At 46.0% G+C, this 25,645-nt stretch overlaps 2 protein-coding genes across 3 annotated transcripts; both read left to right on the forward strand.

Annotated features, from left to right (window-relative positions):
• Window positions 1-337: 337 nt before the first annotated feature.
• LOC122002937 (beta-xylosidase/alpha-L-arabinofuranosidase 2-like) lies at window positions 338-3,621 on the forward strand. Of its 2 annotated transcripts, none has more exons than XM_042558338.1 (6): window positions 338-1,068; window positions 1,166-1,453; window positions 1,534-1,703; window positions 1,777-1,874; window positions 1,960-2,296; window positions 2,719-3,621. In XM_042558338.1, the coding sequence occupies exons 1-6, from the start codon at window positions 628-630 to the stop codon at window positions 3,419-3,421; spliced, it is 2,037 nt and encodes a 678-aa protein (XP_042414272.1). In that variant the 5' UTR covers window positions 338-627; the 3' UTR covers window positions 3,422-3,621. The 2 variants fall into 2 exon arrangements, with proteins under 2 accessions (XP_042414272.1, XP_042414271.1); XM_042558337.1 differs by having other exon boundaries at window positions 343-1,068; window positions 1,960-2,310; window positions 2,424-3,621.
• Window positions 3,622-20,173: 16,552 nt separating this feature from the next.
• On the forward strand, window positions 20,174-20,858 carry LOC122002938 (nuclear transcription factor Y subunit B-3-like). Its single transcript, XM_042558339.1, has one exon. It carries the CDS (start codon window positions 20,317-20,319, stop codon window positions 20,740-20,742), a length of 426 nt encoding a protein of 141 aa, XP_042414273.1. The 5' UTR covers window positions 20,174-20,316; the 3' UTR covers window positions 20,743-20,858.
• Window positions 20,859-25,645: the final 4,787 nt, after the last annotated feature.

A 25,645-nucleotide genomic window follows, 5' to 3' on the forward strand; every position in this document is an offset into this window, starting at 1 on the left:
TACTTAGTAATCACATGTTCCTTCCCCTCTACTCCCCTTCTTAAAATTTAGTTAGTTCAGAAACAACCATTTCGGTATCTTTCTCCCAATTTACATGGCGGCTACTCCACTCTGGATCATAATTCTCTATTCTCACGCCTTGCCTTGCCATTTCGTCCGTCCTCGATTTGATCTTCCTTTTCTCACCGATCGCGAAGATCCGTGTAGTTTTTTGAGATTCCAGTAAAAAAAACAAAAAAAAAAAGGATTTTTATCCGACTCAATCAGCCAATTAACAATTGCAGCGCGGTCGAACAGAGTTTGGGATAAAGTCGAAGCTCTATCTCTCCCTGTTAATCCGATCGAATCATCCGCGTCGCCATCCATGACACCGAAATCCTCGCTGCGTCCGATCTGCGCCCTTTCTTATAAAGGCGAGATTTTTGTTGGATTATTGCAGCGAAGGTTAGTGTAGCAGTAACCACTGTGTTAATCTGCGGTAATGGCGGAGTAGGGAAGCGTACCCAAGTCCCCTTTCGCCATCCAAAGTATTCACGCGCTCTGTGTCTGTGCGGAGAGTGAGCTCGTGACCTAGCCGCCGCCGCCGCTGCTTGTGGGAGGAGGAGGAGGAGGAGGAGGAGGAGGGAGATGGGGGAGCGGTCAAAATCGCACCTTTTGGATCTACTCCTGGCGGCGCTGTGCTTGCTGGGCGCCCTGCGGCCCAATGTCTGCGCGGCCGCGGCCGGGGACGTAACCGCCGGTCCGATCTTCGCCTGCGACGTGGCGGCGAACGCCACCCTCGCCGGTTTCCCCTTCTGCAACGCATCGCTCTCGGCACACGAGCGGGTCGAGGATCTGCTGCCCCGCCTCACGCTGAAGGAGAAGATCGGGAACCTGGTGAACAATGCGACGGCGGTGCCGCGGCTCGGGATCCCGAAATACGGGTGGTGGTCCGAGGCCCTCCACGGCGTCTCCGACGTCGGTCCGGCCACGTTTTTCTCCCACTTGATCCCCGGCGCCACCAGCTTCCCCCAAGTCATCCTCACCGCCGCCTCCTTCAACGCCTCCCTCTTCGAAGCCATCGGAAAGGTGACATTTTTACTCAATGCTGCTAAATCCCAAGTTTAACTTCCACCGTCAAACATCCGCAAGATCGCGTCTTGCAAACAATTTGTTTGTTTCTCAGGTGGTGTCGACCGAGGCGAGGGCAATGCACAATCTAGGTCATGCAGGGCTGACGTTTTGGAGCCCGAACATCAACATTTTCAGAGACCCTCGGTGGGGGAGAGGGCAGGAGACCCCCGGGGAGGACCCTTTCCTAGCTAGTAAGTATGCCGCTGGCTATGTGAAGGGTTTGCAGGAGACCGACGACGAAGACCCCGAAAAGCTCAAGGTCGCTGCTTGTTGCAAGCACTACACTGCCTACGATGTCGATAACTGGAAAGGCATCCAACGATACACCTTCGATGCTAAGGTAATATATGACTGCAAGCTCAAGGTTTGTGATCTGATCGATTGGGCTGTGACTGAAACTCTTTGGGGTTGTTTTTGTAGGTGACGAAGCAGGACATGGATGACACCTTCCAGCCCCCCTTCAAGAGCTGTGTGATCGACGGCAATGTGGCGAGTGTGATGTGCTCCTACAACCAAGTCAATGGAAAACCTACTTGTGCCGACCCTGACCTCCTCGCCGGCACCATCAGAGGAGACTGGAAACTCAATGGGTCTCTCTCTTCTTCATCTTCTTCCCTTCTCCAATTCAAGTTCATGAAGCTGACAGTGAACTCATGCTTGCAGATACATTGTTTCGGATTGCGATTCGGTGAGTGTTCTCTACTATGATCAGCATTACACTAAGACTCCTGAGGAAGCTGCAGCCATCTCGATCAAATCAGGTTAATTTTAAAGATTTAAATGGAGTTTCGGTGATTTTGGGAGGAGGATTTCGGGGTTTCGGCATTAACGTGGAGTTTTGTCCAGGGCTCGATCTCAACTGTGGGACTTTCTTAAAGGAGCACACGTTGGCGGCGATCAAGGGCGGGCACCTGAAGGAGGAGGACGTCGACAAGGCGATCAGGAACAACCTCGCCGTGCTGATGCGGCTCAGATTCTTCGACGGCGATCCCCGGAAGCTCCCGTACGGTAACCTCGGCCGTGACGACGTGTGCTCCGCCGCCAACCAGGAGCTCGCCCGCGAGGCCGCCCGCCAGGGCATCGTCCTGCTCAAGAACGACTTAGAGCGGCTGCCGCTAGACGCCGCCGCCGTCGAGTCGCTGGCGGTGATCGGCCCCAACGCCAACGTCACCGTCACCATGATCGGCAACTATGCAGGTGTGCGCTCTGTTTTCTCCGGCGATTTCATCGACGGAATCGTTTTCTCTGCTAAAAATTCGATTTTTTGGGGGTGAAAGATTAAAAATTTGATTTTTGATCGATTGTTTCAGGGCCGCCGTGCAAGTACACGACTCCGCTCCAAGGTCTCTCGGCCAACGTCAAGAACACCCTGTATGCGCCGGGTTGCGCCGACGTGGGTTGCCAAGGCAGCAGCCTCCAGTTGGCGGCCGCCACGGACGCCGCCTCCAAGGCCGACGCCACCATTCTGGTCGTGGGCGCCGACCAGTCCATAGAGAGGGAGAGCTTCGACCGGGTGAGTCTCCTCCTCCCCGGGCTGCAAACAGAGCTCATCACCGAGGTGGCCAAAGTGGCCAAGGGCCCGGTGGTCCTCGTGATCATGTCCGGCGGCCCCTTCGACATCACCTTCGCGAAGAGCAACCACAACATCTCCGCCATTCTCTGGGTGGGGTACCCCGGCGAGGCCGGCGGCGCCGCCATTGCCGACGTCATATTTGGATTCTTCAATCCAAGTGGACGGCTGCCGGTGACGTGGTACCCAGAATCCTTCGCCGACTCCGTCAACATGACCGACATGCGCATGCGGCCGGACCCCAGCACCGGCTACCCCGGACGGACCTACCGGTTCTACACCGGCGAAACCGTGTACAAGTTCGGCGACGGCCTCAGCTACAGCAACTTCACCCACCACCTCATCTCCGCCCCCAAGCTGGTCACTGTTCCCCTCGACGCTTCCCACGCCTGCCACTCTCAGCGCTGCCTCTCCGTCCCGCTGGCCGACTCCGGATGCAGCGCCGGCCCACTCAAGTTCGACCTGCGCCTCCAGGTGCGCAACGCCGGCGCGGCGCGCGGCTCCCACACGGTGTTCCTCTTCATGACGCCGCCGCCAGTACACGGGGCGCCAAAGAAGCACCTTATGGGGTTCGAGAAGGTGTTCGTCGAGCCGAGCGGCGCAGCGGAGGTGGCGTTCAGTGTGGAGGTCTGCCGGGACATGAGCTTGGTGGACGAGAACGGCGAGAGGAAGGTGGCTCTGGGGGCGCACGTGCTGCACGTGGGGAGCTTAAAGCACTCCGTCAGCCTTACGATTTAGCGATCAATTAATTAATTTGAAGAAGGAAAAAATAAGGAATTAATTCATTCCAGTAGAAATAGGAATTTAATATTAGTCGTCATTTCCTAGTTTTATTCTAGTGCAAATAAATTGTAATTTGGATTTTAATTTTATTTTTCTTTGTGTCGATTGGAAAAACCATTACAAGATTTATTAGACAAGATTTATATTATTATCAATTAATTGTTCCTTTCCGGTTAGGGTGGTACGATCCGAGCTCGAGTCCGTCTCAGCTCAAGCTCGGCTCTATTTATATTGGCTCAATTAGGAACATAGTCAAAATCTAAATTTACTTGGGGCATCGTTAAAATATAATAAATTAATTGATTTAAAAATATAAAAAAATAATTATTAATTTTTTGAAATTATAAAATAATAGTGATCCGGCAGTAAGAATGGGGGACCCACAGATGGGGTCCCGTCCGAGCAGAAACAGAGATTACCCAGCCAAAGGTTTGAGTTTCCGACGCCAAAGCAGAAGAACCGGAGCCGAATGGCCGAGTGGAGGTGTCCGCTCGGCCGGAGTCGTGGCGAGGGAACAGTGGTTAGCCGAGCGGCCTATTCGATCGGCTCGGGATATGATATGTCAGCAAAGGCATGATGATTAGACTGTACGCAAGATGACACTATTAAAGGCCCCACCATCACGTCACGGACAGGTTGATACAGTAGCAGTATGGTCTTATGGATGCCCTTCTGACAGGCCCACACCTAGGCATGGTCGAAAGCAGGTGATCGCTTCGATTGGTGTGCCCAGGCTCCTTCGAGAGGTCTATATAAGGCCTCCATTTCTTCAACCGGAGGTACACAAGTCTACATTTTCTAAGCCACTTTCTTATTCCTTCGCCTAACTTGAGCGTCGGAGGGCCGTCGCCGGGACACCCCCCCCCCCGGCTCGGTTTTGTTGCAGGTTCGCCGGAGCACTCGAGGATACAGCAGGGAGCGCCACATCCCCAGCGTCCATTAATCCCGGTTCGGACAGGATCAATTTGGCGCCGTCTGTGGGAACGCACCTGCATCCGAGCAGAGGCAATGGACGAGGCTGGAAGACTACATACCGTGGCACTCTCATAAGAAGAGTTTGACGCTATAGTCGAGGCGAGGGCAACCAAGACAGTAGCGCAGCAAAAGGAGAAAGTACAGGCTGAGCGAGCGCAACAGCAAACAACCTCGGCTTCAGCAGGCCGGGCGGCGCAAGCAGACCGCCCGGAATATGTTTCAACAGGAGAGTTCCCTCAGGCACTCTTCCGTACTCCCCCATAAATCGCGCCCGCTCACGGGGAGCAAGGATCTTCATCCGATGAGCCTCCCGTTCGGGATCATTGGAAGGGCAAAGCTCCCCGAGCGAACGCACCACCCGAGCAGGTTCACCGACAGTTCTCTGAAGCCATACATCGGGATCCGTTACCAAAATACTATACACCACCGCCGATCGGAGCTTACAATGGGACGACCGACCCCGACGACCACTTGGGGAAGTTCGACAGCATCGCCACCTTGCATCAGTACTCCGATGGCGTAAAGTGCCGGGTATTTCTCACCACTCTATCGGAATCTGCACATAGGTGGTTTCGGAGGCTGCCAGACGGCTCTATCAATAGTTTCCAGGAGTTCTGAAAGGCATTTCTTCATCACTTTGCGAGCAGCCGACGTTATCAAAGGACAAGCGTCAGCCTGTTCACCATCAAACAAGAACCAAGAGAATCTCTCCGGGCGTATATACAGCGATTTAATCAGGTAGCGATGGACATCCACACAGCCACCTCGGAGACAATGGTAAACGCCTTCACGCAAGGCCTCGCGGAAGGGGACTTTTTCTGCGCGCTTATTCGCAAACCGCCCAGAGACTACAACCACATGCTACACCGGGCGAATGAGTATATAAATGTGGAAGAGGCGGAGGCTGCCCGGCGGAAGGGAACTCATGCCGAATGTCCGGCCCATGCCGAACGGAAGCAGCCCGCTGCCCATCAGCCACCAAGAGGACCAAGAGTTGAGGCATCCCGGGCACATCATGTGAAGTCCCCGGTGGTCCAAGAGGTAGCGGCCAAGCGGTCAAAGATGAAGAAAAAAAGGGTATGGACCCCAATGTTTTGCTCTTTCCATAATACTGACTCCCACTACACCCGCGACTGTCGGGGCCTGCCTTCAATCACCCATCCCGTACGACGGGGTGGCCCTCGTCGATCGCCTTCACCCGGCCGCCGGCAGCGGCATTTAGAGTCCGGTCGGCGAACATATAGAAGATCTCCCGAACAGCGTTTCCCTCCAAGGCATGAATATCGCTCTCGAAGGTCCAATGAGCGACCTAGGCAGTCCGCTCGGGAAGAGGAAAACAGAAACAACACCTCCTGGGGAGAAATCAATATTATTGCGGGTGGGCCGACCGGAGGATATTCACACAGGGCGAGAAAGGCAAGCGCCCGGCAGCTCAGAATCCATGAGGTGGGTTGCAGCCAAGAAAAGGCGAGCGGACCCGAGATCAATTTCGGGCCCAAGGATCTTGAGGGAGTTGAAGTGCCGCATGAGGATGCCCTTATCATCAAAGCGGTGATAGCCAACTACACCATCCACCGTATCTTCATTGACACTGGCAGCTCGGTCAACATCATCTTCAGAAAGGCCTTTGATCAACTACAAATCGATCAAGCCGAGCTGCTGCCCATGACAACCCCCCTCTACGGGTTCACGGGCAATGAGGTTCTTCCGGTCGGACAAGTAAGACTGGCTATCTCCTTAGGGGAAGAACCGCTCCGGAGAACGAGGACAACAAATTTTGTGGTGGTCGACTCCCCTTCCTCCTACAACGTGATACTGGGGCGACCGGCGTTAAGCGAATTCCGAGCTACTGTGTCGACGTTCTATCAGAAGATCAAATTCTCAGTCGAGGACAAAATCGGTGAAGTACGAGGAGATCAGTTAGCCGCTCGAAAATGCTATGTGGAAATGATCCGAGCCGAATCCAGCGCCGTGCGAAAGGCTCCACGGATCGAGGTACACGCCATAACCGAGAAACCTCCTGCTTTAATTTATGATGAAAAGGAGGAGGTTCAGATCCATCCGAGCCGATCGGAGGCTACAACCTTTATTGCCGCTGACCTAGAGGACGAACAGAAAGAGGAAGTGGTCAAATGCCTCCAGATGAATCATGACGTCTTCGCTTGGTCGACGCATGAGCTGTCCGGTGTCTCCCCTAGCATAGTCCAATATAAGCTTCACGTCCGGCCGGACGCTCGGCCAGTAAAACAAAGGAGAAGAGATTTCAGCGCCGAGCAGAATATTATCATTCGAGCGGAGGTAGAAAGGCTCTTAGAGGCCGGCCACATACGGGAGGTTCAATTCCCAAGCTGGTTAGCAAATGTAGTGCTCGTCTCCAAGCCGGGCAACAAATGGAGGGTGTGCATCGACTTCAGAGATCTGAACAAAGCTTGCCCGAAGGATTTCTGCCCTCTGCCCCGAATCGACCAGCTCGTAGATTCTACAGTCGGATGCGAGCTTATATGTATGCTGGACGCCTACCAAGGCTATCATCAAGTGCCGCTCGCCCCGGAGGATCAGGAAAAAGTTAGCTTCGTTACACCGGACGGGACGTATTGCTATACGGTGATGCCGTTCGGACTGAAGAATGCCGGAGCAACATATCAAAGATTGATGAATAGGGTCTTCCGCGAGCAAATCGGACACAACCTGGAGGTCTATGTAGATGACATCCTCATCAAATCCTTCAGAGCGGCCACTTTATGCAAAGATATGGAAGAAACCTTCCGTACACTCAGAAAATATGGGGTCAAGCTAAATCCTCATAAGTGTTTGTTCGGCGCCAAAGGAGGACGTTTCTTGGGCTATATTGTGACCGAACGGGGTATTGAAGCTAATCCTAGCAAGGTGAAGGCTCTTCAGGACATGCCACCGCCCAGAAACATGAGGGAAGTACAGAGGCTGACCGGTCGAATTACAGCGCTATCACGCTTCATCTCCAAGACTGCCAACCGGAACCTTCCGTTCTTCAAAGTCCTCCGCAAAGCTACAAAGTTCCAATGGAATGAAGACTGCGATCGGGCCTTTGAAGAACTGAAGACGTACTTAAACTCCCTACCTGTGCTGGCCAAGCCAGCTGTCGGCGAACCGTTGCACATTTATTTATCCTCAACCGAGCAGGCAGTGGGATCAGCGTTAGTCCGGTCGGGAGGTGAGGAGCAACCTGTATATTTCCTGAGTCATATCTTGAAAGATGTTGAAACTCGCTACACCGGACTCGAGAAGTTGGCCTTTGCTCTGATCCTGGCCGCTCGGAGACTTCGTCCTTATTTACTGGCGCACATGATTATCGTCAAGACCAATAGCCCGTTGGGACGAGTGCTTTTAAATCCAGAAGCTTCCGGACGGCTCATCAAATGGACAACCGAGCTAAGCGAATTTGATATCCAATATCAACCCCGCTCGGCTATCAAGGCACAAGCCTTAGCCGATTTTGTGACGGAGGTGCAGGACCCGGAACCCGAAGCTGTGTGGAAAGTGTTCGTGGATGGATCGTCCACTAGACACGGGAGCGGAATTGGCATAGTTTTGCTGTCCCCACAAGGAGAGCGGATGCAGCTCTCCGTCCGGCTAGATTACCGAGCGACCAACAACGAAGCAGAATATGAAGCCCTTATTGCTGGATTGCAGGCCGCTCGGCACGTTGGAGCCGTCCGGGTCATCCTCTATTCAGATTCCCAGTTGGCTGCTCAGCAAATCTCGGGGATTTTCGAGATAAATAGTACAAGGCTCAAGCTCTACGTGGAGGCTATTGAAAAACTTAAGCTCAACTTTAGGGAGGTGGTTATTCAGAAGATCCCCCGGGCGGAGAATCAAGTGGCGGATGAATTGGCCAAGCTGGCAAGCGCGTTATACCCGGTCGGCTCTCAGAAGCCGATCGAGCAAGTATCTTTAGTAGCACATGTCGATCGGATGGAGGACATCACATACCCGAGCGACTGGAGGACAACTATTGTGGAATTTTTGCGCTCGGGAGCTACCCCCTCCGACCGGGAAGGAGCTCATTTACTGAAGAGAAGGGCTAGTCGGTTCACCCTCGTAGGAGATCAACTCTACAAGAAGGCATTCTCTCGTCCTCTCCTAAAATGCGTCAGCTGGGAAGATGCCGAGTACATCCTTCGAGAAGTGCACCAAGGTTCGTGCGGTGGACATCCAGGCGGACGGTCGTTAACCAGGAAGATTTTGCTAGCCGGGTATTTTTGGCCAACACTTCAAAAGGATGCTGCCCGGACCGTTGCAAATTGTCTATCCTGTCAGAAGTATCACAGCATGTCCCACCGACCGGCAGATGAGATGAAAGCATCAACTGTGGCCTGCCCGTTCGACCAATGGGGGATGGACATCGTGGGACCCTTCCCCATGGCTACCGGGCAGCGGAAGTTCTTATTGGTGGCGGTCGACTACTTCTCAAAATGGGTAGAAGCCGAGCCACTTGCAAAAATATCCGAGCAAATGGTTAAAAAGTTCATATGGCAAAATATCATCTGCCGCTTTGGCATCCCAAGACGACTCGTCCCCGACAACGGACGTCAATTCACTCGGAAGCTGCTCGGGAAGTGGTGCGAAAGTTATGGCATCGAGCAGCACTTCACATCGGTGGCATACCCCCAGAGTAACGGTCAGGCCGAGGTAACCAACCGAGAGATTCTCAGAATTTTACGGGCTCGACTCGACCATGAAAGAGGCAACTGGGTAGACGAGCTGCCGGGCGTCCTATGGGCTCTCCGCACGACACCAAAGGAGGGAACGGGCGTCACTCCATTTCACTTGGTATATGGAGGCGAAGCAGTCATCCCGATTGAAGTTGGGGTGGAGTCCGTTCGGGTACAAAATTATGATGAAGATAACGCCGAACGGAGGAGCATGGAGCTAGACTTGGTCGAAGAGGAAAGAGCTAAAGCGTCCGTCCGGCTGATGGCGTACCGGCAACGTATGAAACAGAACTACAACCGGCGCGTGATCCCCAGAGCCTTTCAAGTAGGCGACATAGTTTGGAAGAAAGTCAAGCCGGTCGAAGATGTCGGCAAGTTGGAAGCTCCCTGGGCAGGACCCTTTGAAGTGGTCGAGAAACTCCGTTCGGGTGCTTATTACCTCAAGGATGCGGAAGGTCGGATGCTGGATCGACCATGGAGTGCAAATCACCTACAGCCATATAGAGCTGGGTGATAGGTGCGCTTTTGCTTTATTTTGTGTAAATTCAAAATAGCTGTACTCCTTTTATCGCAGGAAACAAATTATTCCCAAGGCATTCTGTGTTCATAGCCGAACGGTTGGTTATCCGAAGGCCCCGTGCCGTTCGATCGGAGGTAAATTATCGGAGCCAAGCGCTCGACGACTAAGGCCTCGAGCTGCTCAGCCGGAGGTATATTGTACGAGCCAAAGGCTCAATTCCAAAGACCCTGTGCCGTTCGGCCAGGTAACGTTGTCCAAATTAGGCTTAAAAGCCCGACGAGCTCCGTCGTTAAAGATCGAGAGCCGCGCCGACCGGCTATAAATATCCGCGCCGACGAGCTCCGTCGTTAAAGATCGAGAGCCACGCCGACCGGCTATAAATATCCGCGCCGACGAGCTCCGTCGTTAAATATCGAGAGCCGCGCCGACCGGCTATAAATATCCGCACCGACGAGCTCCTTCGTTAAAGATCGAGAGCCGCGCCGACCGACTATAAATATCCGCGCCGACGAGCTCCGTCGTTAAAGATCGAGAGCCGCGCCGACCGGCTATAAATATCCACGCCGACGAGCTCCGTCGTTAAAGATCGAGGGCCGCGCCGACGCCGACCGGCTATAAATATCCGCGCCGACGAGCTCCGTCGTTAAAGATCGAGAGCCGCGCCGACCGGCTATAAATATCCGCGCCGACGAGCTCCGTCGTTAAAGATCGAGAGCCGCGCCGACCGGCTATAAATATCCGCGCCGACGAGCTCCGTCGTTAAAGATTGAGAGCCGCACCGACCGGCTATAAATATCCGCGCCGACGAGCTCCGTCGTTAAAGATCGAGAGCCGCACCGACCGGCTATAAATATCTGCGCCTACGAGCTCCGTCGTTAAAGATCGAGAGCCGCGCCGACCGGCTATAAATATCCGTGCCGACGAGCTCCGTCGTTAAAGATCGAGAGCCGCGCCGACCGGCTATAAATATCCGCGCCGACGAGCTCCGTGGTTAAAGATCGAGAGCCGCGCCGGCGTCTATGGAAACCGAGCGGAAAACCGGTGAGCACCATCGTTAAAAATCGAGAGTCGGTCCGGCGACTATAAATACCCCGGGCGGACGAACGAATATCAGAGAATAAGAAACCGCGGAAACCACAGGCTAGATACGTGCAGAGCGAGTAGGCCCTCCCGCTCGGACTTTGTTTAATGGGTTAAGCTGATCGGCCGCGTGACGGAGAACACTTAGAGCATGACTGACTCTAAGCATAAACGTTAAGCAAACAGAAGAATATTATGGATAAGGATCAGGAAGACGCAAGCAAAGACTTAATTGTATTAAAGGGAAAGCATGCCGGACGGCAAGTACAAAAAGTTGCGCTGGGCGTAAGAAACGCAAAAACAAGATATAGACGAGGAACACTCTTCACTCGGGGTCTTCGAAGTTGAAGAAATCGTCCGGAATGTCGTCTGTCATGGCCGCCAGATCGGAGGCGGGAATGTGCATTCCCGCAGGAAGGTGGCCACCCTTCTTAAAGTAGGCCATAGTGACCTTAACGGCCTCGGCAAAGGTTGAAGAGACGCTGCCGCCAAATTTCGGCCGAACCTCTCCGAGCGGAGGTAATCTTGACGTGCAGCAGCCAGACGACTCGGCTCCCCTTCCTTGTACTTTCTGAGCGCCACCCGGGAGGCAATTAGTGAATCTTGAAGAACTTTCTGGTCCACCTCCGCTTTAGTGCGTTCAGCTGAGCGCCCATCCCGTTCGGTAGTTAGTTGGGCTTTCAGCTCCTTAGATCGCTGATCTAGGGCTCGGACTTCAACTTTCATCTTGTCCAGATCAGCGATCGCCCGCTTCTTCCGGCTACTGGCACGCTTCACGTCTTCGTCGCGTTTCTTCACCAAGCCTCCAAGTCGAGCCACCTCTGTAGCCAGGTCGGCGGCCTTCTTCTGTTCGGCCTCGCGGGCATGTTTCTCCCGCTCGGCCGATGGACCCCGCGAAACTTGGAGCTTTTCCATAAGATCCTCCAGCTCGGCCAGCCGATGGCTAGTGGCGATTTGCTCAGCCCAATGCTGTAAGGGAAATAATAAAATCAGGAACCGAACAGTAGCATGGAACAGGAAGAAAAATGAACCTACCTGAGTGGCCTGCTGCATGTAGTTATCGCCGAGCTGCTTGGGCGTCATGAGGGTCACCCGAATCTAGGCGTCCTCGAAAAGTTTGGCGAGCGGACCCGTCAAGGTTATTTCATGAACGGGGCTTGATGGCCGATCGGCAGACAATAACTATTCCTCCGACGGGAATCGAAGGGTAGTCTTGATGGTCGGGTGGCCGGCCGGCACTTCCTCAGCCGCAGTCGCCTGGCCCGAGGACTCCCCTATGGTTGAAGTTTCGCCCAACCGTCGTAAGCGACGACGAGTCCGTGGAGGAGAACCAGAGGGATGTGTGGTGGGCGAGGCCACGGGGGTCCTAATCTGCGAAGGCGTGCGATCTGGAGAAGCGATCTCGATCGGCGCCTGCGGTTCGCCCTTTGGGGTCGGCGGAAGGCTGGACTCTCTTTGACGTTTCCGCCGAACTTCCCGTGGTGAATCCCCGGCCTGGGGGACTCCCAGCTCGGCTGGAGCAGAGGAAACAGGATCCGCCTCAACCTCCGTTGAAGCGGGTTGGGTAACTTCTGTTTCAGGGGCGGACTGCGTCCCCCCCTCTCCTGCATCTGCCGGGCGGCTGGGGATAAGACCCCGCTCGGCGAGTTCTTTTTTGGTAGCCGCCTCGATTTCCACAGCCTTCAATCTCAGATGATCGGTAGCCTTGGAGCGCCACATGACTTCAGCTGCAGTGGAAGAAATTAAAATCAGTTAGACAAAAAAGGCAAAGGGAGTAAAGAGTCATTACCCATGCGGTAGGGGAGATTGGCCCGAACGGGAGATAATCCAAAAATGTACAACACCCCCTTGAGAAGCAACTGGTCGATTTTGTACCGCTGACCGGACAAACAATTTGCCGAATGAAGGTAGGCCGGATTGCTTCAGAATTTGTCGAGCTCCGGCTGGGTCGGCACAGCGGTCTGCCATTTGGTTCGGAATGCTGGCCGCTCGGGAAGTCGTATATAGAAGAAGAACTCCTTCCAGTGCTTGTTGGAGGTCGGCATGTTCTCAAAAAATTTGAAGCCTATTCTACTTTGGAAAAAAAAAGTACCCAACACGGATTGTTTGGGGTAGAAGAAGTAGTGGAATATTTTGGGGTCAAGTGGGATACTGTGCAGCCTAAAGAGGACGACAACCCCGCTCAGTAGCCTAAAGGAATTCGACACAAGTTGGCCGAGCGGGATGCGGAAATAATTACAAACTTCCAAAATAAATGGATGAGTAGGAAATCTAAGGCCGCCCTGGAATTGGTCCAGAAAAAAACAAATAATACCGATCGACGGGTTATGGGGCCGGTCGGTCGGGCCGGCTACAACTATTTCATGGTCGTGCGAGATCCCGTAGGTCCTAACAACGCGCCGGGCGCGCTCCTCATCTAACCTACTCTCCATACTCATATACCACGGACCGTGAACCTCGGTAGTGGGTGCAGAAGTGCACGCCATGACTAAATAAGGGAAGGAAGCCTAGCAATACTCGGAAACAAGGGGACGAGAGAAGAGAAGAAGCTTACTGAGGGAATATCAAAGGAAAGAAGCCCAGGAACTCGAAAACCACTGGAAAGCAAGCACGGGGAGTCACCGGAGTAAGCTAGCAGCAGGCAGCTTCGGCAGAGGACGCGCGATGAAACAGAGAGTGCGACGTGAAGGCCAGAACGAGGGCTTTATACAAACGAGACCGCTCAGCCTCATCCGTCGGATGAAGGGCACAAGAGACGAGGTCATCATCTAACCGTTCATTTCAAAACAAAGGGCGTCCCATCGTACGGAGCGTCATCGCCACTAGAGACAAGCCACGTGGCGCTCTGTCACCAAGCACAATTAATGCGCCCATACCGCGCATGCTTCGGCTTAATGAAAAAGACTTGCGCGATTTTCAAGAGGATTTAGACAAGCAAACATCCACGTTGGGCGCCAAGGCATACAAAGCGAAGAGCCAAACGGATAAATTTGGCATGAGGGCCGAACGGCTCAAGGGATATCAGCAGCAGCGATAAGGCGACGACCGCCCGCTCGGACACACAGTCCAGTCAGTCGGACTCACTGCCTCCTTCGACTAGACTTGAAGGGGAGGCAAGTGATCCGACGGTAAGAATGGGGGACCCACAGATGGGGTCCCGTCCGAGCGGAACCAGAGATTACCCAGCCAAAGGTTTGGGTTTCCGACGCCAAAGCAGAAGAACCGAAGCCGAATGGCCGAGCGGAGGTGTCCGCTCGGCCGGAGTCGTGGCGAGGGAACAGTGGTTAGCCGAGCGGCCTATTCGATCGGCTCGGGATATGATATGTCAGCAAAGGCATGATGATTAGATTGTACGCAAGATGACACTATTAAAGGCCCCACCATCACGTCACGGACAGGTTGATACAGTAGCAGTATGGTCTTATGGATGCCCTTCTGACAGGCCCACACCTAGGCATGGTCGAAAGCAGGTGATCGCTTCGATTGGTGTGCCCAGGCTCCTTCGAGAGGTCTATATAAGGCCTCCATTTCTTCAACCGGAGGTACACAAGTCTACATTTTCTAAGCCACTTTCTTATTCCTTCGCCTAACTTGAGCGTCGGAGGGCCGTCGCCGGGACACCCCCCCCCCCCCGGCTCGGTTTTGTTACAGGTTCGCCGGAGCACTCGAGGATACAGTAGGGAGCGCCACATCCCCAGCGTCCATTGATCCCGGTTCGGACAGGATCAAATAGTATCTAATATTCAATATATTCAAAATTAAAGTATCGGATAAAAAAATGCTATTGAAATTGTGTTCTTTGATTATTTTTAGAATCAAACTCATTAATTATTATATCATTATCATTTTTATCAATCAACTCCCGTTCAATATAGATGATCATAGAATCCACTAAAAACTCTTCTTCCATCTTGTTATGAAGTGATGTTTTAACAAGTTTCATAATTGAAAATGCTCGTTCCATTATTGCTGTAGAAACGAGAAAAGTTAAAATAAGACGAATTAACCTGTCAATTAAATAAAAGTATTAGATTTAATATATAAGTAAATGATATAATTATAATGTATAAACTATAACAAATGAGAAAAAAAAATCACCTGTCAATCAAATTGTAGGTTCCCGACTTATTTGTTTCAACTAATCTTCGATATAATTCAGAAATAGTTGATAAATTTTGAAATCTTTCATAGCCAACAATATCAAACTTATAATTATCCAATTACATTCTCAAGTGGTGCAAATCTTGTGTATCAAAATGAAGAAGATAGAATTTCTCAGCAAGTCGATAAATGTGATCAACATTAAAAAACATAAAATTTTCTTTAGGTTCGAACGCATAACTAAACTTAAGAAGTTCGACTATCTCATCCTTGAATCTACTATTAAGTTCTTCAATTTAAAAATCTATTGAAGCAACAAATACATCAAATCGATAGTGGTGTTCAACTGTAATTGAGTTATTTTGTTAACAAGAACAACTTGTGGCAGATTTATAACGAGCTTCCATATGGGGTATCTCATTGTCATATTTGGCACAAACTTCTTTCACATGACTAAGTAGAATAACAAAACCTTCTTCTCTCAAAATATGAAGCAAAATTTTAGTAGTTGAAACATAGTCCATTGCATTTAAAATATCTAGAGATTTCTCTTGCAATGTTCTACAAAGCAGATTTGTTATCCCAATTATCTTTTGCATCAAGTGTAATATGAATATGAAATCAAAAGACTTCATTGCAATCAACAAACCACTAGCTTCACTACGGATGGAGTTAGAAGACCCATCAACCACCATCTTTTCAAACACATTAATCACAGAGCTATACATATCAATCATGCAACAAATTGATTCAAAATTAGAACTCCAACGAGTCTTTCCAGGTCTTAGTAAATTTCCAATTTGATTACATCCTCTACCGGTATTGCGTTCACCAGTAGCTATCATATGTGCAACTTCAATTTTTTAAGCAGAATATAACTCAACATGACGTTTAGGAGATACATTAATGAGATTACAAATTGAATTCAATTTTGAAAAGAATAACCAAATGGATACCTCTTTTCAACGGCTGCAGTTAATGCTAATTAAAGTCGATGAGTGAAACAATGTACATAATATGCACATGAACAATCTTTTAAGAAAAGAGCTTGTAATTCATTCCAAGAACCACGCATATTGCTAGCACCATCATATCCTTGTCTTTATATATTGTGAATATGCAAGTCATAACGACCAAGAACATCATATATTTCTTTCTTAAGTGTTGCAGTAGTTGTATCAATTACATGTACAATCGTGAAAAATCGCTCTTGTAAAAAACCATCAATATCCACAAATCTCAATACAATAATCATCTACTCCTTGTTAGATGTATCTCTTGCTTCATAAACTAAAATGCAAAATTTCGCATCCCCAATTTCTTTACAAATCTTGGTTCTCACTTGGTTGACAAGAATATTTAAGATATTTTTTTGAATTTCCGGTGAAGGGTACTATGCATTTTTTGGAGCTTTCTCTAAGATGATGCTCCCAATACTCTCATTCATTTTCGCTATAAATTTTATCATTTCAATAAAATTTCCACTATTATTAGAAGATGGAGACTCATCATGCCCTCTAAATGCACATACTTGCAAAGTGAGTCATCGAATGTTTTTCAATAGTTGCTATAAGCCGCAATCTGTTCTTCTGCTTTTCATTTAAAGATTGTGCATTTATCACTTTGTCAATATAACTAGGTATATTCATCAAATTATCAAGATATTCCACAGCATTATTATGTGGTGAAGTATTGCATCCTATATGCATAAAAAATGTGCATCTATCCTCATCATTAACTCGCTTCTAATATTTGAATCCATTCGTTGTAAATGCAGAATTGCGAGGATGCTCGTGTTCAAACAAGAAACATGAAAAGCAAAATGCAACATCTTTTGAAGGAGAGTACTCTAACCAAGAAAACTTTTAAACTCATGACTTTGAAATCGTCGATTTTAACTTTCGAATTTGGTCAATGGATACTCATTCTTAATAGGTTGATATGCCCCTATTTTAATATAAGCTTGTCTGATTCATCTCTCTGATTAACAGGATATTTCCATATCGGAGTACGTAATACTAGATTAGGCTCAAGAGAACTAATATCTACTTAATCATTGGAATTTGATATATCAGTATTGGATAGAGAATGCCCTTGACTTGTCGGTATTTACTCTTTTACTTTAAAAAATGAATTGATAGTTTTTCTTTTCTTCATTCCTTGAATTTGCTATATTAAAGTGAATAAATTAAATACAGAAATTATCATCAATAAAAAAAATACTCCTTAATAATCAATCTAATATAACATGATACGAAGCTCTACTTGTTAAATATCAAGCAAACAATAAAGAAAAAAAATAATTATATAAATAAAACTAATCAAATTAATTAATCAATCTATTTATAAATTTAATCAATTTATTAAAAGAAAAAAATAGTAGTTGTCTCGTACAGATAATATCAAAAGAAAATATACCTATGACAATGGTTGTATCGATATCATGTGTTATTCTAGAGAAGGGATGTCGTGCTTGTACTCGTCGAGTTGCTACCGAATATATATATAGGACATGAATATAAAATATCATGTGAATAATAATGTAAAGATCTTCAAGAAATTGAGAGATCACGCCGCCCGAGAAAGAAGCTCGATTGCTTGAAGGAAATTCATTCTAAAGAAAAACATATCTACTTGAAAGTCAAACCTAGTGATGGAAAAAGATGATCAAAATTAAAGTCTTTCGCACCTACGGCTCTACAGATAAGAGGAAAAATAAGGGGGTGGGGGGACGACAATACTTGCGGCTCTACTCTACGAATAAGAGGAAAAATAAGGGGGTAGCGTGCATGGAGTTTATAAAATTTTAATTTAATTAAAATTCATAATAAATTGACATGTGTTTTGAAATTTTAATTAAACAAAATTAAAATTTTAATTTAATGGAAAGTGTACGTGGGGGGAAAACAGGAAACATGAAATAATTAAGGAAAAAAATATAGGATTGATTTTTTTTTTTTTTTTTTTTCTAAAATTGATAGGGCTAGAGTCCAACCTAACCCTAAGGTGACTCCACCCATGGGCTCAACTCTAGCTAAGTTCATTCGAGCACTTAGAATTGGACTCTACATGCTCGAGCTGATATTTAATTATGAGATCAAGTTTAATTTTTTTTTAATATATTAACTTTGAGCTCGAGTCATATTTTAATCGAGCCGGTCGACTCACAAACGATTGGACTCCTTTATATCCCTATTTCCGATTACCTATTTGTTTATTCTTTAATTTTTATATCGACCAGGTGATTTCAGACTTGTTCTGTTACCAACATGAGTTTTTTTTATCTTCTATTTTTCTTTTGTCTTTTAATCAAATGCCGTCTTTGACTTTAAATCACTTTGAAAAAATGGCAAAGAGCTGTTCCGACATCATCTAAATAGGATCTTTTGGTTGGATTCCCTCCGACAATCTAACAAAGGCAACGTTGACTACACAATTAGTCCATCACAGTCATCATCACCACCATATCAACCGCCAATCTAACGTGATAAACCCCCGGAGATATAGTACTATAATACAATATTTAAATTGAGACATCCATAATTTAATATTTAATTATAATATATTTATAAAAAAAATTCTAAATAAAACATATAATCAAAATATATTGTACTTCTAGATTTATCATCATATATATTTTCTAATTTATCCTTATTATCAGTAGAAAAATTTTATAGAATCAAATCGATCATCCCTAAAGCTAGCTAATGAAATTAATTAGATTTACAATTTTTTTTCAATCTAACGTAATACACATAGGTTAATTTGGCGAAAAAATAGAATGACATCTCAACTTATATAAATCATGAAAAAAATATAGGATTACTATATTAAAACATGTACTCTTATAATTTTTCTCCTTTAAGAGAATGTGAGGTTGTCTGGAGTCACAAAAGTGAAACTTCACTTTTTACTTCAATCTATTTTATATATATAAAAAGTAAAAAAGAACACACCATTATATGTTTTATCCTCATAATATCTCTTATTGAGCTATTAATAACTACAAGAATGTATAGAAATTACTATATATTTGCTATAACATATATAAGATTTAGAGTGTACAATTTAATTCGATTAAAGTGAAATTCATGATTTTTCGCGTTCTAGCAACTACCGAGTAGCTATTATATACACCCTTATATTTAAATCCTAAAACATAAATTTTAAATTCTAAATAATATTATATTAAAAAAATTAACAACGATTAAAATTATTTAAATTTCATCAAAGTCATTTTAAAACAATAGAAAAAACTATAAAATAACCGCTACAATACTATAATAGTATTGTATTAAGTGTTACATGTTATAATAGTTGCAAAAATAAGTTTTACATATTGTAGCAATTTTGTAGTTATTACACTAGTACTGAAAATAAAAAAAAAACAACATTGTATCAACTACTTGATAGCGTATACATGTTGTAACACTAATCAATACATAATGATGGAACCAGCTCAAGTGATCTATCCATGTTGATCTCAGGCCGTGTGCCACTAAGATCGATGCTGACACTATCACCCAAGGCTACATAGGCTATAAGTGTTGACATCGATGTCGTCACCCTGGGCTACCTTCCTCCTTTTCTCTCTTTTTCCTTTTTCCCACGTAAATCTCCTTCTCATCCTATTGCGCCCCTCAGCTACCGTCCGAGTAGCCATGAACCTGACTCCACCCGTGTCAATACATCAACATTGAAATAAGGGGTATTACATAGATAAAACTTTTGCTGAGACTCTCAGTTTCTTCTATTCGAAGTATAAATTGATAGTCATTTATTCCTTGGCTTATTTCTACTCATCAAATCTAGTTAAAATGCTTTTGCCTAATTAATCTCCCTCTTTTCAGGAATGCAAACTCAATGAAAGGCTCTGTGGAGAAAGGAATAAAGTGTTGTTGTCCCATTTGGAATCTAACTTTTTGTCCTTCGCCATTTGATGCCTTCAATTTGGTTTCATGTCCTTGTCATATGTCTCTCGCCTTGCCTTTCCTCTATAGAAACATCGTAGACTTCCTTCTTATGGTCAAATAATCGACTTATTAATGTTTAAGTTCACCTACAAATTATCATTATACAACTCTTAGAGACTCTTAAAATCAGCTAAAAGGGTGACAATTGTCACTCATGAGCCTCTAGAGATACCAATCTCGCGAGTTGTGTTGTGGTGTGGTCGGACGGAGTTTTTAAATAAATAATTTTTAAAAAATAATAATAATTTTATAAATAAATAAATAAAATTTTGGGGATTAAAGGGTGTTCCACGTTCCCTCTCGTTTCTTTTAAAAACCCCAAACCCTCGCCCCCACATTCCTCCGTCAAATCCCTAAAATTGGTCGATGAAGGGCAAACGCAGCGCCCACCGGGGCGGCGGAGGCGGCGAAGCCCTGTCGGAGACGGAGTCGGACGCTGTGCTCGGCGGCGGATCGAGCTCTCCGAAGGAGCAGGACCGGTTCCTGCCGATCGCCAACGTGAGCCGGATCATGAAGCGGTCGCTGCCGGCGAACGCGAAGATCTCGAAGGAGGCGAAGGAGACGGTGCAGGAGTGCGTTTCGGAGTTCATCAGCTTCGTCACCGGGGAGGCCTCCGACAAGTGCCAGCGCGAGAAGCGCAAGACCATCAACGGCGACGACCTCCTCTGGGCCATGTCCACCCTCGGCTTCGACAGCTACGTCGTCCCCCTCAAGGCCTACCTCAATCGCTACCGCGAGGCCGAGGGCGACCGCACCCTCGCTCTCGCCGCCCACCACCGCCCTTCCGCCGACCAATCGATGGACCAGGAGGCTGCCTATAGTACTAACAATAACAACAACAGCAACAGTAAGTACAGCGCCGCTGGGCTAGGGCTTACCGGAGAATCGCACCCGTCGGCGGGGATGGACGGCGAATGGGCTCGTCGGAGAAATTGAAAGGCAGGTCTTTTCCCCCAATTCTTGGTTTCCTCTCCGATTCAATTCCGCTTTGAGATCGGTGCCCCTGATCCAGGCTGATGCTTTTCAAATACTATTTATAGTTAAACTTTCAAGAATTCTGTAAAAATTTAAAATCGTATATAATAATAATAATAATAATTTAAAAAGAATTGCCATCGGGTGGTTTAGTAATAATAATAAATGGTGTGGTTTAGTAAATAATGCGATGGTAATGCTACTCGAGTTTATGGGTGTTGTTATGATAATAAATTGGATTTAAATCGGATTTTATATTTTCTGTTCCATATCAATCGGATAATATCCATTTTAATATTTATACCTATTAAAAAATTAAATATTTTTTATAATAATAATTTTAATATATATATATATACACACACACATTTTCATACTCCAACAGGTTTGAAGAAAATTATCATTCCTAGTTGTTTGGGATGCTGTTTACTATGGGTCGTATGCCAAGTAAACACTAAAATAAAGTCATTTATGATAGAAATATTTAAATTAAAAATAAATTAAATGATAGAATTTACTTTGTTAGTGGATTGTTGATGGCCGTACAAGGTTCCTTTTGCTTTTGCCTTTTAAAGTATTCCGAATCCACTTTCAATTATTGGGATTCTAAAGCATGGAACCAACTTGAAGTAATTTTTTTAAAATTAAATTTAGTATAATTTTTAAATATTTTTAGTTAAAATAACCTTTTAATATTTTTTAAAATTCCACTAGAATATTGTCTGCAGTTAAAATATCAATAATGAAAATTATAAAGGTTGTGTTGACATTATATATTAACTTTTTCTATAAATACAATTTTTTTTCAATTTTATAACAAATATGTTAGAGTCTTGAGAAAGAAGTGTCATTATTTCTCAAATAGTCAATTACATTCTCTAAAAGTTATATATTTTTCTAAATAAATACAAAACTATGAGAATATTTTTTATAAATTGAAACAGAATGTCTTGGTTAAATTAGATAAAATTGAAATGAAATAAAAATTAAAAGGTTTAGGTTATTCTAACGAGTGCATTATAAATGAATCATAATCATCATTAGAAAAGCGGATTAATGCACGAAAATTAATTGATTTATGTAATAAATTTCTATTAAGTACATTAATTCTACAATTTTCCCTGACAGATTTATTTTAATAAATATAGATCAATTCTCAACAAATTTATACTTGTTACTTAATATCCTATAACAAAATCTCTAAAAGGAAGGTAAAATTTAGATATTTCCATTTCATTTTGAGACATTGAAATGAGTACTATTACATTAAAAGATTATATATACTTTAAGCCTTTACCAACGTATTTCGGTTTTTTTTAAAGGACTCTATTTTCTTCCTTTTTCCAAATGTAAAATACTTATAAAAAATATGGAGTGGGTATTTACTGATGCAAATTCTTCCCTGAATTAAATAGATTGAGATTAATAACTTCTTTTAAAATCAACTATTTGTTTCTTTATTAAAGTTTGTTGTAGCTATAACTGATCTTGTAATTTACCGAACATTAAAAATACCATGTCTATATTAAATAAAATATTTTAAAAAATAAAATAGAAAAATAAAGGGCACAGGAAATGATTAATTTACCTGAATAATGACGTCACGGAGAAATGCACCACGGAAACGACGCGTTAACAGATGGGCAACGGCGACGGATTCCGAAGAGGAAGCATAACGGGAATATAACGAAGCTGACGGCGGTTTGCTCCGATCACTGCAGCTAACAACCACAAACACATCATTATCCGACTAATGTTCATCAATTAATTAGTTCCCGATGATTAATTTTGAATGAATTTTAATGAGTTGTGATTTCTTTTATCGGAAGCGTTTATGTCAGTTCATATTCCGGTGTTTGTTCCATCGGCGAAGCATCGACGCCGGTCATATGAGATTATGTACAGAGCCGACGGCTCAGTTCGCCGGATCAATTCCAGATCCGTTTCCCCTGCCCTTTTTTTTACAAAAAAAAAGAAGCCAAAAAAGGGATAAAAAATGCTCCGAATTGGCATCCGACGGTCGCCGTCGGAACCGGCAATGTTGGCTGGGAGAAGAGTGAAAGAGTGTTTCTCGAAGTTTCTCAACGAACCTGATTCAAGATCGGCGGATCGGACGGCGGAGATTTAGGCATTTTGTGCATTGGACATCCGCGAGAGGCGGCTGGGGCGGGGTTGGAAGGCGGTCCGCCGCCGCTGCTGGTGGGAGGAGGGGCGGATGAGGGCGCGCTTCACCCACTCGCCCTCCACCGCCCCGATCCGGACCAGCGAGTTCGCCATCGCCGACCGCATCGCGTTGAGCCTATTCGACGGCGAAGCAGCGGCGGAGGAGGCGAGCCCCTTCTGGAGGTGGCAGCGGAAGGATCCGGGGTGGGTGGAGGGGGAGCAGAGGCAGGTGCGTCAAGCAGGCGCAGATCGGTCGGCGGCCGCCGCAGCCAGGAAGCGGTCGGGAGACGCAGATCGGTCGAGGGAGGACAAGCGGACGGGGGGAGCAGAGAGCACAGATCCGGCAGCGGCCACGCGGACGTGCTGGTGGTGGAGAGCGAGCAGAGAGGCTGGTCGACGACGACGCGAATCCCGCGCGGCCTCCTGCCGGCGACACCGATCGCTGGAAAGGAAGAACCGATCCAGCGGACCTTCTAGAAGATGACGCCATTTCTTAATACCTTGTTAGGTAGCTAAGTAGCTAACCAGCTATCGATTGTGGCAAACATAGAACAACTCCGGCAGGGTATTTATAGGTAAACGAGCGAGGGGTACGAATGTCATAAAGTGGAAGTTTGGGCGGGAAGCGATTGTGGACTTACTGTGATAGAAAAGGCCCTTACATTTGCATCTTATTACGACCATGCCACCGAAAATCCGTCCTCCCCAGCACAGGCTTGCGTATTATCGTGTCGATTTCACCAACGTTTCAGCCTTAATTTTCCCTTTTTTAAAATCAAAATAATTCCTTTTTTTCTTCGTGTGATTATCCTTGGAGACTTCGGACAGGTCGCTGTCTGTGAACACTGTAGTTAGTTGGAGATGGAGAAACACGCCGCATTGACAGTCATCGATTAGTTGGGCGACAACGGCACGTTACGTGATTGGCGGTTGAAAGTAGGGCAAACGAGCCCTCAGCCCAGTCAAATTTTTTATATTCAAATTTATTTGATAACGGAACATAATCGAGTCTCGGATAGGTCAAACTATCAATTCAAAATTAACTTAAATTTTTTAACGAATATAAATAAATTATCGAACAACAAACTTATTTACGAATGTTCAATTTATTTACGACCTAGTTTAAAGGGTGTGATAGTGATCTACAAACAAACTAAGTATTAATGGTTCACTGAAAAAATAAAAGAGATTCAAGTGAGGGAGCATTCAGACCTTTTGAGCTGAGTTTCCATAGTAATAGATTGCATTTTTTTCTTCAGGCCTTTCAGATCCTCCTTAACAATTTGGAGTTCCAACTGTTCTTCATACTTCGGAAGGTCCTCCTTCTTAATTCCCCAGTCTGATTCAAATTTCAGAAAATCAAGGTAACACAAATATTGTCGAAAATATAATGAAAAGCATCATAAGCAGCAACAAATGAAATTAGTGCACTTAATTTTTGTTAATTTAATCAAATTCAGCTAAAAGCAGGGCATGTTCTTGGCATTTTGATCCCAACATCAAAGCTTTGGTACTGAGATCGTCAAGGCCTCTCCTGAGGAAACAAATTGTTTTGTACTTGTGTTGATAAGGAATGATTCACTATCATCAGATAAACTGAAATCTGAAATACTAATGTTACACATAAGCGTTCATAAACGAGGTGATGAAAACCACAAGTGCTAATCTAGCAAAAGCTTTTGGTTTATAAATTTTTTGATAACATCTAGTTGCTTGAATGAAATAAAGCAACAAATTAGCATTCGTCAGAAAGAAAATACCACTGATTGTCACATTTTGGTAGCAGTGAAGCATCAACCAAACGACATGGTGATTAACAGAGAAATTGTCATGTCTTGCATTACAGATTATGGCTGATGCGGTGATAAAAGGGGTCAACAAGTGTGGGTCAAAGGCAAAGACAGCAGTCGACGTGGAGGTCATAGTCAGGGTGATCAATACCAGGGAATCAACGAGCTCACCAAAAATGGACCAAGCAAAAGTCGATGTCAACTGTCAATCGGGCCTAAAGGGTCCGATTAACCAAGAGGTTCATCGGAGTAGATCGCTCGTCCGACCAGGGTCACTGCGAAAAAAACATCAGATGCTCACAATTGACCAAGCGAATGTTATGCCAACCAGAGCACATGTCCGGTCGAACAAGAAACAATCTACCGAACCGAGGTCCTACGGAGAAGAGAAGCTGAGATCGACCGGATGGGCAATCCCAGCCGAGCAGCTCCCCCGCTCGGCCAAGTAGTGTGACCCTCCCATATCTCATAATATCCTTCTGGGAGATAATGCCGTTGACAACAGGACATGGTCAACAGGCAAATCGTACGACGGAAGCTTCTACTGTCATATCCAAGATTTGCATGCCCTGTTAACGTATGGTGTCAGAGACACTTTTCTGACAGATCTTTTCATAGGACAGTTGAGAAAACGTGTCCACATCTTGAGAAGCATGCACGTCACCTACTGTAACACTATATAAAGGGGGTTCATGTACCGGTTGAGGTACATGCTACAGGTTATTTGTGCTTGTGCTCTCATTGCTACTAGATTGCTCCGTTATCTTTCTACTGTTTCAGTGACTGACTTGAGTGTCAGAGGGTCAATGTCGGAGACTCCTTCCTTGGTCCGGCACTGACGTTTTTTGTGTTACAGATCGAAGCGGAGTCTTCGCACAGTCAACCGAAGAGCCACATCCCCAGCTAGCATT

Source organism: Zingiber officinale, chromosome 7A, assembly GCF_018446385.1.
Source record: "Zingiber officinale cultivar Zhangliang chromosome 7A, Zo_v1.1, whole genome shotgun sequence".
In the NCBI taxonomy this organism is placed as follows: domain Eukaryota; kingdom Viridiplantae; phylum Streptophyta; class Magnoliopsida; order Zingiberales; family Zingiberaceae; genus Zingiber; species Zingiber officinale.